Here is an 18012-nt window from a genome sequence, read left to right as displayed (position 1 = left end):
TTTTACTATTTTGCACTATTAGCACCATGGAAACGGGATTTGCTATGTCACCAGTACTAGGCTGAAAAACGCCATAGTCGGGGGCTGTGTGGTTTGTGTGGCGTTTTTAGGCTGAGAAAATACGCAGCGTAAAAACGCCACGTGTGGCATCAGCCTAACCTTCCGCTAAGTATACAGGGCTGATTTGGCAAAAAATATATGAGAGGGAAAGATGTGAAACATGCCATATTGCCAATATGCTGTTTGTTGGGACTGTGGAATATGAAGCTTTCGGTTTCGGTCAGTCCTTACATCAGATGGACACTCTCCCCCACACTGATCAGAGAGATGAAGAGATGCTTCTGGCTGGCTCACAGGTAGACAGAGTGGCACAGGAAGGGCTCATTTACCTGTCCAAGCAGAGAACTAGTCAGCAGCACTTGTTCCTTCCTGATCCTTAGGCTACTGGCATGTGGTGCATTTTCTTCGCTGGCAGCTGACAAATAAGATCCAGTTCCAGTGCAAAAGTGCATTTTCATGGAAGGCAGCGGATCGCTTTTTCTCTGCTGTCATATCTATGCCTGTGATAAAACTTGCCATGTATAAGTACGCTTGACTGCTCCATTTGCCTCCCACAGCAGAGGCTGGAACCACTGAAGGGCTATCTATACACTTACATATGTACAGTAAATATATTACAAAAGCCTTGGATATTATGCTTGTTTGTGAAGTTAAGCTGGCCATACACGTAGCAATTCCGATATTTCCTGCGACCATCGAACAGCTTTACCCAAGCCATTTTAAAGGCATTAAACCATCTGCAATCGCAACCTTTCTGCCCTCAAGAACCACCTTCTGCTTCAAATGAAAGTTCTGTTCCTCTGGTCTAAAGTTTTGTTCTTTGATCTTTTCTCCAGCTCATTAATATCCTTCTTAAGGACTGGAACCCAAAACTGCACTACATAGTATAGAACTTATAGTCTTGCTCAATTTAGGATCATCAACAATAAGAGAAAGTACTTACAGAGCCCACCTCAAGGTCCACTGATTAAAAAGCGAAGGACCAAGGACAGACCCAGGCAGAACTCAACTCATTACACTGGTAAAACTAGCCCACTATTCTTCTTCCTTGGCATGGGGGCACATGTGCTCAGTAGAGTGAAAAGCCAAACAATATTTTTATTCTAGTGCAAAGTGACGGGCTCAGGGGGTCATAGAAATAAAGGGTGGAAGAAGTGGATTGCTCTGAAGCCTGTGGTATCATGTAAGTGATCAAAATTATTGGGTGGTGCCCAACAACTAGCTTTCCTTCCTTTTAAAAGCATGTTTCTTTCTTACCAACCTAAACACCAATTCTTCTATCAAACCATAAAGGTTTTGATTTGCAATGCCATTCATTGCTTACAAGGGCAACATACTGACATGGATATTTATTAAGCAGCATTTAAAAGACATTGCATTTTCATTCTGTCTGTAAAATCCTTTCCTTAAAGGAGAACTAAACCCTAAAAATGAATATGGCTAAAAATGCCATATTTTATATACTAAACTGACCACCCTAGCTTTTAAGTTTCAGCATCTCTATGGTAGTAATGATACACTGTAGGTCTTAATGCTTGTCACAGGAGCTTCCTATCTTGGATTACGTCAGAACTGTCCGGGACACTGCACATGCTCAGTGTGCTCCGAGCAGCGGTTAAGAAGCTGAGCTTAGGGATTGTTACAAATTATCAAGCAGAAAACGGGGCTAATCTGTCATACAAGCTGATGCTACATGGCTACTTATTCATTTCTGATGCTAATTGCAGAGCTGCAATATAATAATTACCTGTATTAATCACTAATTAGCTTAATATTGTGGAATTTTTATTCTATATATACAGTATATTGTGAGTGGGTCCCTAAGCTCAGGTAAGTGACAGCAGCACAGAGCATGTGCAGGGAATCAGCAGAAGAGAAGATGGGGGGCTACTGGGGCATCGTTGGGGGCACAGATCTTCCCTGCTAAAGGGCTGTGGTTGCCTCAGGCTGGTACAGAAAGCAAAATATTATGTACAACATTTCTAGCCTACTTCTTTAGTTAAGCTTTAGTTCTCCTTTCATATATAGGAGTTCAGTATTCAGCATTCAGCTAAATCCAAAAAAAATTGAGGGATTGGTACTAAAAATAATTAAAACATATGCAGACATTACGCCTCTAGGCGTTTGGGAAAAGGTTTGAAAGCTGTTCTGCCTTGTGATGTCACAGAAGGTTTCAATCTGCAGCTATAAAAGATCGGTCATACATATGGCACATTTATAATGTATAATTACAGTATAAAATTCCATCAAATAATATTTCCATAGAAACATTTTAATCCTTTCATCATGTTTGGCAATGCAGAAATCAGATGATTATTTACTAGGGTATAGGTCTTTACCCATATGTGGGGTGGCTTCTAAGCCATTGTGTTCTTGGTGCCACCGAGTATGTTAAGGCTACGGCTGCAATGTCTCTCTGCCATATTTCCAGCCATGGTCCTTAATAGCCAGAAACTCTAAAGAACAAATGTTTACTTGCCAAGATTTATATCAGTTAGTATTACTGGTTATATATATATATATATATATATATATATAGTTTATGTATGTGAGTGTATAGATTGGTTAGTATAGGTTGTGTGCTGGGTTTACTTGGATGGGTTGAACTTGATGGACAATGGTCTTTTTTCAACCCTATGTAACTATGTAACTATATCCCTAAATTGTTAAAACAACAAAATGAAAGATTTGTTGCTCGCACATAAATGTGACAGAAATACTCTTGCGACTGATTGGGTTTTCCCTCCTTCTGGTTAATCAAGTGATGGGTTTTAGCGATTAACATGATCTGTTGCATCCCAGACTTGGCAGGATCAGTTCACAGAGTTAGAAAACAAGATAGAATTTTATTGTCCAATTTCCAGACAGTGAGGTACGAAGAAAATTGATCTGTACAAACAGCATTAAATACAGCCTGGAAATAAGGAGCACAGTTTGTCTTCTGAAAGGAACCACCTGGGAAGCAGCATCGGCTGGCTCCTCTGGAAGGCTTTTAACAAATTTACACGGAGGGGAGGGGGGGAAAAAGAAGTTTAAAAATGTTGGGAAGTGTCTCCAAAGAGTCCAGTTACATGATCTTAGCAGGACTAAGCCCCGAAGCTAAGACACACTTGTGAGGCCATGCGGGGGACAACCAGCAGTAAGTGTCACAAGGGCATTTTATTCCCCTCAATGCTGATTTTGACGGCATGACCGAATCGATTCTTCTTCTTGATGTCTACAAACTTCCTCATCTGTTTGTCCAGTCGGCTCACCCCCTTTTTAGAACTCCCCTGATACTGGAAAGATAAATACAGAGACAGTTAGAGAAGCATGACTGGGGGGACACTACCCATGCCTGTGGGTTGTTTAAAGCACTCTAAAACCTTTAAGTAGTTCCCCTTTATTATTAAGGTAACACACATACTAAGAGGTAAATGTATGATGTTGCCATGTCACAAAGATGCTAACTTCACAAGTAGTACAATGTCCCTAATAGTTTGTTAGGTGGTATGGTTCTCTAATATTGGAGGTGTGGTCTAATGTCAATGGAGGAGTGGCTAGAATCAAAATAAAATTTTTTTGAGAGCAGACAAATGTATAACAACTTTATAGACAGTTGGTAAAGGTGAGAACCAATAACTGTGTATGCATTATTACCCCATGCACAGCTCAGTTAAGCAATACTTACACACTGGTTTCAAATTTGTGAGGAAAGTGTGGTTACAACTCCTGCATCTCCCTCAGGGTGCCCAGATTATTGTGTGTTCTGGGCTTTTTATACTCACTGAATTCACTCTGGCATGCAAATATCTTATTATCCAGATGCAACAGTAAACACTGCACTTATCATTTGCTTACCAGTGCAACCACTATCCATTCCCCCTGTACACAAAACATCCATGTGTATTAAGAAAATGAACACATCTCTATATTATTCACAAGCCAGAGAGATACGTTTAACTTACTGGCCTCTGGTTGCCATTAAACTGCAATATGCAGGACAGCTGAGAAGCTGTGATATCCTTCTGAACTATCAGCAATAATGTACTTAAAATTACACTTTATGAAGTATTTGTTGTCCAACTTGCAGTTTGCCCAATGTGCTGAAATACAATTCTCTAATAGCAGGAGGGATGTAGAATGGAAATCTTTGTACAGGCATAGGACCCGTTATCTAGAATGCTCAGGACCAAGGTTATTCCAGATTAGGGGTCTTAATTTGGATCTCCATACCTTAAGTCTACTTAAAAATCAATAAAACATTAATTAAACCCAATTGGATTGTTTTGCCTCCAATAAGGATTAATTGTATCTTAGCTGGGATCAAGTACAAGGTACTGTTTTATTATTACAGAGAAAAAGGAAATCATTTTTAAAAATGTGAATTATTTGATGAAAATTGTTTCAATGGGAGACAGGCTTTCCATAATTTGGAGCTTTCTGGATAACGGATGCCATACCTGTATCACACTTTTCTCAACTCTAAAATTGGATTTCCAATCTTTAATATGGACCTGCCTGTAACCTTTTCCTTACTGAACAAGTCTGCAGTTTAACTTTAAGAGCAAACTGGAATTATTAGTGTTCTGTAACAACCTCTTATGTATAATGATACAAATGAACAGAGGTAGTAAACAGAGTCAGGTTAAAATGACTGCTAATTAGCAAATACTTTGCAACAGGGGTAAATTACCTATTTAATTTAGTATATAAATGTATCCAGAAATAAACAAAGCTAAAAGGCTACTAAAAAGATGCAATCTTGTATTTAGAATATTTGTTGTGAGTGCTTATTGAATGCAATTTCTTAATAGTGCATTTATAAGTGTTTTGAGCTACTCAGAGCTTTGGGGTCTTTAAATAAATATCCCCTAGTGACCAGGCATTATTTGGGCCACAACCAATGTATTTTAGAGCAGGTTTCACATTACATCATTTATGTGACTGTTGGAAGGACTGATAACCTCTGCAACAGTGATACCCTGGATCAGCTTGGGAGCACAAGAACAGTGGGTATAACTTCTACCACACAGCTGCGGGGAAATAAAATAATTTCCTTTTTCTCTGTAATAATAAAACAGTAGATGTAGTATAGAGATCAAAAATTATGGAAAGATCATTTATCTGGAAAACCCCAGGCCATGAGCATTCTGGGTAACAGCTCCCATACCTGTATATTTTATATATATTTTATGGAGTGTGAGATTTCAGATGTCCCCTATTTTTATTTGGTTGGATCCCATCTTAAGGGAGTCTTTCAAATATTCCACTGATGATGATGACCAGGGTTATATTTCCCCTCCTCCCTGTTTTGCACTGCTCAGGGATTCTGTGCCCATTCTCCTAGTCACATGTCCCACGTTATATTAAGTAGTTACCGACTGTCTGGACAAAGCCCTTTTTTAAAAAAATGTATTTATACTGTTTCTTCATTATAGCTCCAGTTGTTGAGAACAGGCCCTACTCGGCTTAGATACAACAGCTTTCCCTAAATTTTGTGCTGCTTTTCATTATAATGATTAGATGTTATTGTCGCTATATCTGACAAGCCAAGCAGGATAAGCTGCTGAGTTAGTAGAAATGGCTCATATCTGAAGCTATCAGTGCATGCACAGCACACACAAGGCCTTAACTCACACCCGGAGAGGGGGCTAACGGAGGATACCTCTCAAGCAGACCCAGAGGTTTCCCGATCACACCTCACAGGGGCATTCTATTCCCCTCAATGCTGAATTTGACAGCATGAGCAGTTTTCGTGAGCCTTTTCTGCTCAGCAAAACGTCTCTTATGTTTCTCCAGGCGGCTTATCCCTTTACGAGCACCTCCATACTGAGCCAGGAACCCACCAAACAGTACAGAGAAAAAAAAATGGAAAAAGGAGGAGAAAGGAAAGGCAGAATATGAGATAGTACAGAATGGGAAGTATGAAATGGTTTCCTTTGTAGGGTTCATAGTTCCATAAAACAGAACATTTCCACCAAGAGATGAAGAAGAGAAACAACAGGAAGATACATTAATAGATGTATGTATACAAGTTCAGATCAGGAGGTCTCAAATCAACCTAAAGGTACATTTAAAAATGCAACTCACCCGAGCAGATTCCATTTCCACGTTCCACTTCGGACGAACTACATAATCTTTGTTTGAAGGCAAAGGAACTCTGGCACGAGCACAGAATCCTGGGTCACCTGGTCTCAGAGCTCTAATATAGACAAGGATTAGACAATGCATTTAGCAAGAGAACATGAAAAACTTCATGCCTCTTCTACAGTGCATACATGTTCTACTGCGTTGTGCAAACGGTACATACCTACACTGCCAACGTCTTGTAACCAATTGGATTTTTAAAGGTTCACCAATTGCTTAGTTTAGAAAACAAACTTGGATAGAATTGTAAACAGCAGCGTACACCCCTTGCTCAAAACAAGTTTAATGAATAGGGCTTGTGCTAAACACAATTTCTGCCAATTGTTTTATTTAAGACCTTTCTATGGTTATTGCACATACTGGAATGAAAGCAGTTTCACTTTCCACCTTCCTCTGGAGTGTGAGTAAATGAGGCAGGAGAAGGCAGTTATTTAAATGACCAGTCCACAGATAAGCCCTATGCAATGAACACCTATTTATCTGAATGCTTGACCAACTGCATTTAGGGACGGGAACGGGTTTTAAACAGATCTCATTATCTTGAGTAAAAAAAAAAATATCCTCCTTACAGGAGGACGTGGAATTATAGGTAAAAATGTGATCCATCATTGCTCTGTAATAATAAAATGACAGGAAAAGATTTATTTTAATTAAAAGTATGGGTAGAACAAATTTTCAACACAAATCATTGTTCTGATGTGAACCAAATGTGCAAGAGTGTCCCTGCCATCAAACTTACTTCTCTTCTCCTGTCAAAACTTTCTCCAGATCCCGGCGTGGTGTCTGTCCCCCAGAACTGTAGAAAATGTAATAAACGAAGGAAAAACCTCAATAATTTAAACACAACCTTTAGAAGTGAATATGGTTTGACAAAAGGTTAAGGGTGCATAATATTACCAAACTAACTAAAGGAGAATTTATGCTGAACAATGAAGGATTTAGATTCTATTACATATTGTGTAGGACCCAAGTCTGAAATAACCTTGGATTCCTTTGGTGATACAAAATTTTCACTGAGGGTGAGGTCAGTAATTTCAGGATATAACAGTTCCTGCAGGTCTGTATTACTGGCACATTTTACCTGCTCATCCTTCGGCGCTGTGGCATTTGTTCCAGATCTCTCTGCTCTCTCTCCTCTCTGGTCATTCCCTTATAGTTAGACGTGAGCCCAAATATGGGTCGGGACCATTCATCTGAAAATGTGGACACATTACTTTGTAGAGAATTCTGGAAGCATAACAGCCTACACATAAAGCTGACAGGCTATATTTGTAGCATACAGTGCTTATTAAAACCACTGTTTTTTCTGTGCATCTGCAACTTTATAGTGGAATGACCTACATCCACACAGGAAAGAATAATTTCCAATGAGCTGTGGTAATTTGGTTTAACCTATGAATATAACAAAATGAGCCTCAATGCATAAATTTAACACACCAGCTATTAACCAACAAATAGGGTTGCAGTTAATGAAGCAGACAATTGCAGGTTGACTGACCACACTTTAGAATAAGCCAGTAGTTTCATGGTTATCATCATACATGTAGAGCCTTTGTACATACTTATCAGCTTGCCAGCAATATCTTTATTTGGTCTTGATTCTTTTGGGTGCTTGTAGAGATACATGACAGCTCTGCCAATGCCACTGTGCTTTAAAGTTTCCTGGCTCACACTAGGTAGCTTAAGGATGAAAGCAAACACATCGCTGAAGGGAAAAGCATTGTAAAAGAGAAAGGGTGCAGCAAAAGAAAAGATAGCAAAAGCTACCCTTCTTGAAGAATGAAACAGGCAAAATGTGCTTACCTCTTGAAGTATTTTGAGAAGCTCCTCTCTAATTTTTAATGCTGGCAGACTCCGATCTGGGAGGGGAGTGAGCCATTCTTTAATGGCAGACATGACACCACTGTCAATAAAGGTCTCCTTCAAATCTTGCCTGCACAAAAAGTTAGGTTTCATCATATTAGAACTGATATTTCAGATCCATACATAGAAAAATAGTAGCAAACTTTCAAACTTTTCAAAGCTCCGTAAAATAAGGGTAACCCTCAATCAAAAATAGAAAAAAAAAAAAAAAGACATACAGCCTTAAAGAGGAAACCACAGCACGGGGAAGGAGAGAAGGATATAGATGTTAAGAAAACGGTAATCTACAATGTGTCTTAACCAATCATCTATTAGTTCTGATGAGTTACATACAGTAAAACTAATAAAAAGCATTTAGATTGGCTACCCAATTAAGCCACCCATACACCTTGTTGGCTGTGGATCTCTGCCTGATTAGGCCACCCATGTTCTGGGAAAACTAGGATGATCCAATTGTTGGCCCAGGGGGCCAATGATCAAATCATACTGTGATCCCACCTGCACCTGTTAAATTTTAGTGCAACAGTTCATTTACACCTAAATGTCATAAAACAGCATTTCTGAAAATGTGGCAAAGCTACCTTAAATAAAAAGTCTCTCACATACAGCCATATTGGTGGGTACTTACTTTTTGAGGTGCATCACAACAGTTGGAAGCAAAGTCAGTTTCTTTAGTGCAGGTTTCTTACTGGAGTTTAGGTTTCTGTCCTCCTATAATACAGAATTGTGACATTAAGGTTGCTTGGAAATAAAGAGAAACCTGTATCCATCTGTTGCCAGCTAGCTGAGTAACTTTTTTTTTTTTTAATAATGGAGATTAATTTAATAATGGAGATAAAGAAATGGAAGGGGAGATAAAAGCAAAGAAAAGTACAAAGGTATCATTTTAAATATACTTCAATTTTAGTTCCGTATAGTAAGCCATGCCCCAATGACTGTAGTTACAAATAGTAGTAGTTACAAATAGTATTTAAAAAAAAACATTTTATGCTAGCTGTTGACAGGAGGACTAGGATAGAAAATAAAAAGAATTAAACAGTGTTCCCCAGAGGCTTACAGATTCAAAGCTGAAGTCTTAATGAATTTATCAGTTAAATATTTGGCACCCTCCTTAACATACTGGCGAACAAGAATCTCATTTAATCCAGTCATTACAACTTCACATGTTCTGTGCAATAAAGGTCAGATAAAATGAAATATGAACTAAAGATATTGGACCCCTTATCCAGAAACCCATTATCATTGGAAAGTTCCGAATTACAGAAAGGTCATCTGACAGACTCAATTTTAATTAAATAATTCACATTTCTAAAAATGGTTTCCTTTATCTCTGTAATAATAAAACAGTACCTTGTACTTGATCCCAACTAAGATATAATTAATCCTTATTGGAGCAAAAACAATCCTATTTGGTTTAATTACTGTTTAAATAAAATTTTTTAGCAGACTTAAGAGATGAATTACGGAAAGACCTCTTATCGAGAAAACCCCAGGTCCTGAGCATTCTGGATAAAGGGTCCCATACCTGTACTAAAAAATACAAGATAGTCCAATACAAAATGAATATGCCATAAACACTCAAAATTTCTAAATGGATTTGACTTTAGGTCAAAAACAATGTGCCTGCTAATGAACAATGACTACAGAAAATGGCCCTCTGAGGCTACAATTAAGATCATGAGACCACTTAAGCTTATCCAGTCCAATCAGGCAGATTTAGTACGGCACATTAAAAGTTCTAATGAAACCAAATACAGTAAAAAGGGGTTTTCCTTTGAATTAACTTTTAGAATGACATAGAGAGCTATATTCTGAAGCAAATTGCAATTGATCTTCATTTATTATTAATGGTTTTCCAGTTATTTAGCTTTTTCTTCAGCAGCTCTCTAGTTTCGAATGTCAGCAGCTATCTGGTTGCTAGGATCCAAATTTCCCCTAACAACCAGGAAGTGTTTGAATGAGGGACTAGAATATGACAAGGAGAGCTCCTGAATAGAAAGACAAGGAACAAAAACATAACAACAGCATTGCAGCCTCACAGAACAATAGTTTATGGTCTTCTAGGGTCAGTTCCTCCATTTGAAAGCTTGAAGTGTGGAGAGAAAAAAAAAATGAAGACCCACTGAAAAATTGCTAAGAATTGACTATTCCATAACTAAATGATAAGCTGAAAGTGAATTACCCCTCTAAGTTTATAAAAGGATGCCAAAATGTAGTAGTGCTTAGAAACGTGTGTGCATCATGTAAGGTAATATTAGCAAGGTGGAGAGAGAACTGTACTGAGCATCAAGATATTCTTCCCCCAATTCTCCTTTTATCCTTATGCTGCTTTCAAGCCTTACATTTTGTATGAGATACATTATTTAAAACTAGAAGCAGGAATGAAATATCCTGAATTATCACCATGTACCACCCCTTCAGCATAGTTTGTTCATGGTTGATGCTTGCTCAGAAAATTCGTCCATTCTTTATATCAAGGGTACAACAAATAACTCACCTCTGCTGCTTCATTCATCTTCATTATCATTGCATTAACTACATCATCAGCATCACTGATAAATGTGCCACCATCACGGTTTCTCCTCCGCTTGCCACTCATGCTCTTCTTTCTCTCTAACATGATTTCAAAATCTGACTTAAAATCACCCCTGGAAGGGAAAATAGAATTCTAAGCATCTCTAATGCTACAGCCCTTAAAATGTTCATTACTTTTATGCCAGTAAACAAATCCAGCAAAACAGAATCTCATCATTGTATATTTAGTAAGCATAAAAGGTGGCCAGAATACTTTTACTAAGGAACCATATTTTACAAGGCAGGAAGCACTGTATAAAACAAGTTCATAACTCCACTATATGCCCTTGCACCTTACATTTTGCCAGGTTTCACATCATCATCATCAGAGTCTGAATCTGCAGCGGCAGCATGCTGCTTGTTAGCTGAAGTCACAGTTTTCTCCCCCTCTAGATCTTCTTGGTTGAAGCCCTTAAGAGAAAATAGTAAATTGTAAGTATATGCTGAATCTTTAAAGTCAAACAAGAAGTTTAAGAACAAAAGAAGTGGGAAAAGGAGGAGAAAAATATTAATGAAATAAAAGCACAATTACTGCATGTATTATAATTAAAAGTAGAAAAGATAACTAGAGATTATTCTCTAATAATGCTTATAATACTGCAATATAAGAAAGATGGTTACCGTAAACTCCTCCTCTTCTTCATCCCCAGACTCACCAAAAATATCAGCAATTAGATTCCTGGGAAAAAAACAAATAAATAGAAACATCAGGCTCCGACTGTCTGATTGTATTAAAGAATGGTAAATGCAGCTACAAGTCTCCAAGAGACTAAGGCTGATAGATGGCACAACAACAAAACTGTTGCTGATTTTTCCAGTTTGGCCACAAATCTGCTTTCTGGAGGAGCCAATACATGCAACTGTGGTTGAGTAATAATTCTTCCTTTTTGGCCACACTATTGTTAAACTGGCAAGGCAACATAAATGTCAGGGTACCGTACAAAAAAAAAAAAAAAAAAAAAAAAAAATCATCTTCATAGCAATACTCACTCTTCCTCATTTCCAGAATCACTTTCACTGCCAAACAATTTATCTGCATTTTTGGCCTCTGTTTTAGATTTTAGTTCATCTTCCTCCTCACTATCTGATGAAGCCAACTTCTTCTTCTGCTTTGGTCTATCAGAACCCGCATCACTGTCAGAATCATCTCCATCGGACAGGATTCGACTTTTTTTATTGCCTGCATTGGAAAGATCAGAGGGTTGGTTAATATACCCAAAATGTATTGATTCTTCTATTTTCTTCTAAGTTGAAAGCAAGGTTTCACAGCCTATGGGTTTAGGCCCATATATGGGTGCAAATGCTGTTTGGGGTACTTCTCTATAACATCCTTTAAAACCATGACATTTCTTCCTATTAAAAACAGCTATCTTTTGGACATTCCTACCAAAAGGAAACATTTCCCAATATATTCTTAATTTAACAAAAATGATATGTTTGTAACATATAAATAAAATAAGTGCCTATCAGATACCTAGGTTTTGGTTTTCCCTTCTGAAGAAGGGTAATCCAGGGTGTACTCTTCTCTGCAGATGATCTATACCTCACATTGCTTTAATGATCAGAAAATACAAATACCTGATGTCTGCTTACATCCTGCCTTTTATTTGCACAATATGGTGACATACAGAGATTATTCAGCACCAAACCATACTATGAAATCAGCCATGCAGGTTATGAATTTAGTGGTCTCTATAAAGGTTTGAGGCGGCAATGTTGAAGTAGACATCTTTGCAAACTAGACAGATCCTTATGCTATAGGGGTGTTATAGTCTGTTAAGGAGAACATGGTATAACAAAATGTAGAATGGGCCGTGCTCTATACAGTCCCTGTGTGTTGAAAGAATATTAAAATAAATACCAGACTTATTGGCTGCATCTTCATCTTCACTATCAGAAAGGATGGCGGATTTCTTCTTTGAAGCTTTCTCTTCCTCCTCATCACTCTCTGATGCCTTACGTTTTTTGCTATCCACTTTGTCACTGCTGTCACTTTCCGAGCTTCGCCGTGGTGACTTCTTTTTTTTCTTCTGGAGAGGTTTTCGGTCAATCTCATCATCGCTGTCGTCAGATGACACAATTTTTCTCTTCATTCGTGGAAATTCATCCTCTGAGTTGTTGGCTGCAGCCTTAGCTGGTGTCTCCTCTTCTGAGTCACTGGGTTGTTGTTTTGATGGAGCTTCATCTTCCGAATCACTCGCTTTCCCTTTAGGATGAGTCTCTTCTTCAGAGTCACTAGCTGCACGCTTAACTGGAACATCCTCATCCTCATCATCTGAATCAATAATGGCTCGTTTACCACGGGCTTTATCTTCTGAATCACCAGATGATTTCTTGGATGATTTCTTGGAGGCACTGAATGCTTGCTTAGATGGAGCTTCATCTTCTGAGCTACTAACCTTACGCTTAGCAGGAGCCTCGTCCTCCGAGTCACTGGCTGCACGTTTAGGTGGAGCTTCATCCTCCGAGTCACTGGCTGCACGTTTAGGTGGAGCTTCATCCTCCGAGTCACTGGCTGCACGTTTAGGTGGAGCTTCATCCTCGGAGTCACTGGCTGCACGCTTGGCTGGAGCTTCATCCTCGGAGTCACTGGCTGCACGCTTGGCTGGAGCTTCATCCTCGGAGTCACTGGCTGCACGCTTGGCTGGAGCTTCATCCTCGGAGTCACTGGCTGCACGCTTGGCTGGAGCTTCATCCTCGGAGTCACTGGCTGCACGCTTGGCTGGAGCTTCATCCTCTGAGTCACTGGCTACATGCTTGGCTGGAGCTTCATCCTCGGAGTCACTTCCTTGATGTTTAGCTGGAGCTTCATCCTCAGAGTCACTAGCTGTATTTTTTTTGTGCCGTTCATCCTCTGAATCGTTAGCCTGCTCTTTACGTGGTCCATCGTCTTCAGAATCACTTGCAGAGTGTCTAATAGGTTCTTCGTCTGAGTCACTGGCAGCATCTTTCACAGGAGAACCCTCAGAATCACTGCCCTTCTGCCTACGCACATCATCTTCTGAATCGCTAGCAATGTGGTTGCGGCTTTCTTCATTCTCTGAATCACTTGCATCGTGATTTTCTAAATCACTGGAGTTGTGGGGTCTGTGCTCATCTTCAGAATCATTATGTTCTGCCCCTTCCTCATTGTCAGAGCCACTGTCACTTCTGTGCTTATTGTCTTCAATATCACTATGCTCATCCTGCAAACAGTAGACAGAATTATTCACCTTATTATTTATGGCTGCCAAAAGCTTAACTTGAGGAGTTAGTCAATTACTTATACTAGAACAGAAATATACTGGTAGAGAATAATTCTAACCCTTGGAATGCCAGGTATGAACAATTTGTCATCACGGTATTGCTATTGCACCACACCAGATACAGTATATTATCCCTGCCCTTTCCAACAATTTACCGCTCCACTAAAAAAATATGATTTATTCTCACTTCTGATCCAGCCATAAATATCTTACTGCTGACACGACTACTTCCTACACCACCAGTAAACTAAACCAGTGTAGTAGCAGAGTGCTCACTTAGTGCTCAAAACTAATTGGCAAATTGTAGAAAAGTCCCTTGCTAATTAAATATGAAACTAAAATTCTCTCTTATTATAACATCCATACCTGTTATAAGTGTATTTAAAAATCTTAGTTGTCAATCATTCATTGCCTGCACCACCTCTATGCCTTGGACATAGAGGGGGGCAGTCAATTACTTTCATTTTCTATTTAGCACTTTCTAGCTGTGACTGCACTCCTTGCATTCCCCATCCCTCCTTATGCTCTATAATTGTGTAGCCTGGGCACAGGCATGGGCTATACAGAAGACATAAAAAATGCTGTACTCTGCCAAGAACCAGCTTATAATAGGCTGATATCATATGTCTTGGCATATGGGTCTAACGGTTAAATCTTAGAGGACAAAAAATGAACTGTTAAGAGCCCTTTGCCCTGTCCACATATATCCTTAAAGTCTTCTCCAGGTTAAAAAAGTGAAGCACCCTTCCCCATCAGACATAAGACAGGGATAAAAAAAAAAGATACAGTGTCCCATTCTTTATTTGAAAACTAGCCCTTCAGCTGAAAAAGCAGACATGCTTTTCTAACACAGGTGCTCAACGGTACAAATACAGTAGCCCAGTGATGTCCAACCAGTTGCCCACGAGCAACATGTTGTTCCCCAACCCCTATGATGTTGCTCCCAGTGGCCTCAAAGTTAGGTGCTTATTTTTAAATTTCTGACTTGGAGGCAGGTTTTGCAGGCATAAAAACATGTGTCCTGCCAAACAGAGCCTTCTTTTAGACTGCCAGTCCACGTAGGGCTACCAAATAACCAATCACAGCCCTACTGGGCACTCCCTAGAAACTCTTTCCATGCTTGTGTTGCTTCCAAACTTTTTTGATATTTAAATATTGCTCACAGGTAAATAAAAGGTTGGGGACCCCTGCAGTAACCAGTAGAAGCCAATCTAGTAATTCAGTTTGAACAGACTACTACGAGATGGAAAATTCAAATAAAGACTGGTTGCTATTGGCAAATGCATTTGTGACAGAGAACAATAAAAATCAGCAAATAGGTTCTTTGGGTGCTAGTGGTCCCTAGATAAGGGCCAAAGTGTGTTGGGGAAAGGGATTTGGAACCAAGCTAGAGGAAAGGGCTTGAATTGCTGATATGGAAGAGGTAGCTGCTCTTTGAGAATAACTGGGATAAAAAAATGGATAAACCTGATATTTTGCAGAAGGAGCTTGCAGATAAAAAATAACAAAATGGCACACTGTGAAAGAGAGGCTATGGGGCAGTCCTGAGCAAAGGTTGGACCTCCACTGAGAGACTGAGACAAAAGTATCTGACAAACACCACTGAAACTAAAACAGGATGGAACTGTCAGAAGTGTGTGATTGAAAAATGTGCCTTTTTAAAAGGTGAACTTTCCCTTTGTAATATGTATAATGGAGAATCAGAGAAAACTTGTAAAGCTGTAGCGAGCAAGCCTGCACTGATTTCCAATTAATACTGACAACCAACAATGACCTTGGCCCATTCTGCCAGTGTTGCTCTACACTAGTGATCCTCAACCAGGGCTCGTGAGCAACATGTTTGCACACCAGCCCCTTGGATGTTGCCCTCAGTGCCCCCAAACCAGGTAGTTATAAATAAAAATAAAGCCTCCTATAAACTGATAGTGTGCATAGAGGCTGCCTAATAGCCAATCATAGCCCTTATTTGGCTCCTCCATGAACATTTATGATGCTTGTGTTGCATTACAAGCCTTTTTACATTTGACTGTGGCTCATGAATAAGAAAGGTTGGGGACCCCTGCTCAACCACTGTCTCTAGGCCAAAATAAGCAGCTTTATTTCACCGTTAGACGAGGGCCACCAATAAAATATTGAATTACACAATTAAATCACCTCCCCTCAATGTATGAACTTTGTCTCAGTTGGTTGTTAATTCTACTGCAATCTCTAACCTCGGACTGGCGCTCAGGGCTTCCTGGTTCCGATCTTTGTTCACGCTCATTTCCCTCGTCATCGGAGGCAGAGTCCCGTTCATCTTGCACTGGGGTTGCACCACCATCATCTGCATCTTAACAAATTTTGCAAACTGATGAGTTAATTCACAAGCTGTGTATCAGCCTAACCACTGCTGTTCTAGAGCAAACTCACACTCATAATGCTATGCAATCATCCCCCAAATATTATATTGCAAAGACTTGAGAAATGTTAAGCAAAAAGTGACATATTTCTCTGTTTACTGTGTTTATCTACAGTCATTAATAAATAAAATCTGCAAGTGGCCAATACATATTAAGGCATTCATTAAAAACCACTTGCACAAGAGCTTTGGTGCCACCCAGGGTTGGACTGGAACATAGTGGGCCTATTGGTGCTGTGACCTAATTGTCACAGATCTCAATGGCCACCCCGACCCCTCTGCATCCCTTTTATTTTTAGGAGAGTGGGTTTGGGCAAGGGAATGGGGAAGAAGGGTGGTCTGGGCAAGGGACAGGGAGCGGCCAAGGCAGGGAGAGAAGGCTTGGGTCAGTGGGACTGGGCCCACCACAACCCAGTTGCCACCTTTCAAACTACTAAAAATTGCTTGACCCAAAAAACCTAAAATTTCCCCACAAGCCCATGTCTTTAAGCAAAGTCCTTTTTCCTCTGCCACTGGTATAAAGTTCATCCTGCACCACCATTTCTCCAGCTGCCGGCTTCTCATAACATTGGTATTCCCTGTGCCAGAATGTGCCGGGCACCCACATGTCCCACAGCAGAATACGTTGCTACAAATGCCCCTGCAGCCCAGTCCTGTACATTTTCTGTACAAAATAACCAACCCGATCCAACCTTGGCATTTGGATTGAAAATCCGCTTGTTTAGAGGCTTAGTTCTGATACATTTAAACACAAAATTCACTTCTCACACAGTATATATTCATTTGCTATTATCAGTTTGAGGGTAAGAGAGGGCAATTGTACTGGGTATATATTTAGCAAATACAGTGAAGGTTAGAGTCTTCCAGCTGCAACTCCCAGCATGCTCTCTTGGGGAACAATGCCACCCAAGGGGTTACCTACACAGCTTATAAATACAAAGGAAAGCTATAGAAGCAGGACACACTGGAGTGAGGCAGGCCCGGTTCCAATCAGTACAGATATTCTGTGAAACGTCATGTGACGAAGCTGTAGCATTCATATGAAACGTGTATCAATGTGCCGGGACTCCCGGTAGGTCTAATCCCAGCCAACCCACGCACTTTACCATCCATCGCTCCCTAAACACTCACAAACACTGCGCTATTATAGAACTACATCACCCATCACCCCCAGCAGCGATCATGTGCGCCGCTACTTCAACAGCGCCTAACAGGCAGCAGTCTGGGCACCCCAGCTAGTGTCCCATGCACCCCTATTCTTCCCAGCCTTACAGCACGCATTGATCACTCTCTGTTTACCTGAATGTTCCGGGCTATAATAATCCGCCTCCATGGCTCACCTTTACTGAGCCGGCGTATGATAAAATTCCGATTTCCCACGCGAAACTAGTAACCCCCCAACGCTAATCAAAATCTTCACTACACTTCCCTTTACTATGATTCAATGGGGAGCCATTAGGCCGCAACCAAAGAAATCAATACGGCGCATGCGCGGGCGATTCGGCAGCGTAAGGGTCATAAGGAGATGGGCGGAGCTACAAAGCGCAGGCGCGAAATCCCACGTAGCGTCAGGTGATGCGCTCCTGTAGGTGAAACTTCACCAAAGCGGGAATTTTAAACCGACATGGTTTTCATTGTGTAACTTGGCCAATCACTGGTATCCTTAGTTTCTTTTGGCGCTCGTTTCAGGCAGGCGTTGTACATTATCCACTCCAAAGTCAGTGTTCCTTTCAGTGAACAGTT

General features: G+C 40.1%; 1 protein-coding gene across 2 annotated transcripts; it reads right to left on the bottom strand.

Annotated features, from left to right (window-relative positions):
• Positions 1 to 2886: 2886 nt before the first annotated feature.
• On the bottom strand, positions 2887 to 17810 carry iws1 (IWS1, SUPT6H interacting protein). Of its 2 annotated transcripts, none has more exons than XM_031901739.1 (14): positions 17569 to 17810; positions 16085 to 16194; positions 12488 to 13811; positions 11617 to 11806; positions 11248 to 11305; positions 10925 to 11037; positions 10550 to 10700; positions 8681 to 8763; positions 7993 to 8122; positions 7752 to 7869; positions 7271 to 7382; positions 6929 to 6985; positions 6133 to 6244; positions 2887 to 3338 (listed from the first exon to the last, which is right to left on the bottom strand). In XM_031901739.1, the coding sequence occupies exons 1-14, from the start codon at positions 17600 to 17602 to the stop codon at positions 3207 to 3209; spliced, it is 2724 nt and encodes a 907-aa protein (XP_031757599.1). In that variant the 5' UTR covers positions 17603 to 17810; the 3' UTR covers positions 2887 to 3206.
• Positions 17811 to 18012: the final 202 nt, after the last annotated feature.

This window comes from Xenopus tropicalis, chromosome 5 (genome assembly GCF_000004195.4).
Source record: "Xenopus tropicalis strain Nigerian chromosome 5, UCB_Xtro_10.0, whole genome shotgun sequence".
Taxonomy (NCBI): Eukaryota; Metazoa; Chordata; class Amphibia; order Anura; family Pipidae; genus Xenopus; species Xenopus tropicalis.
The sequence above is the reverse complement of the archived record's forward strand: the minus strand, read 5'-3'. Positions and strand labels throughout refer to the sequence as shown.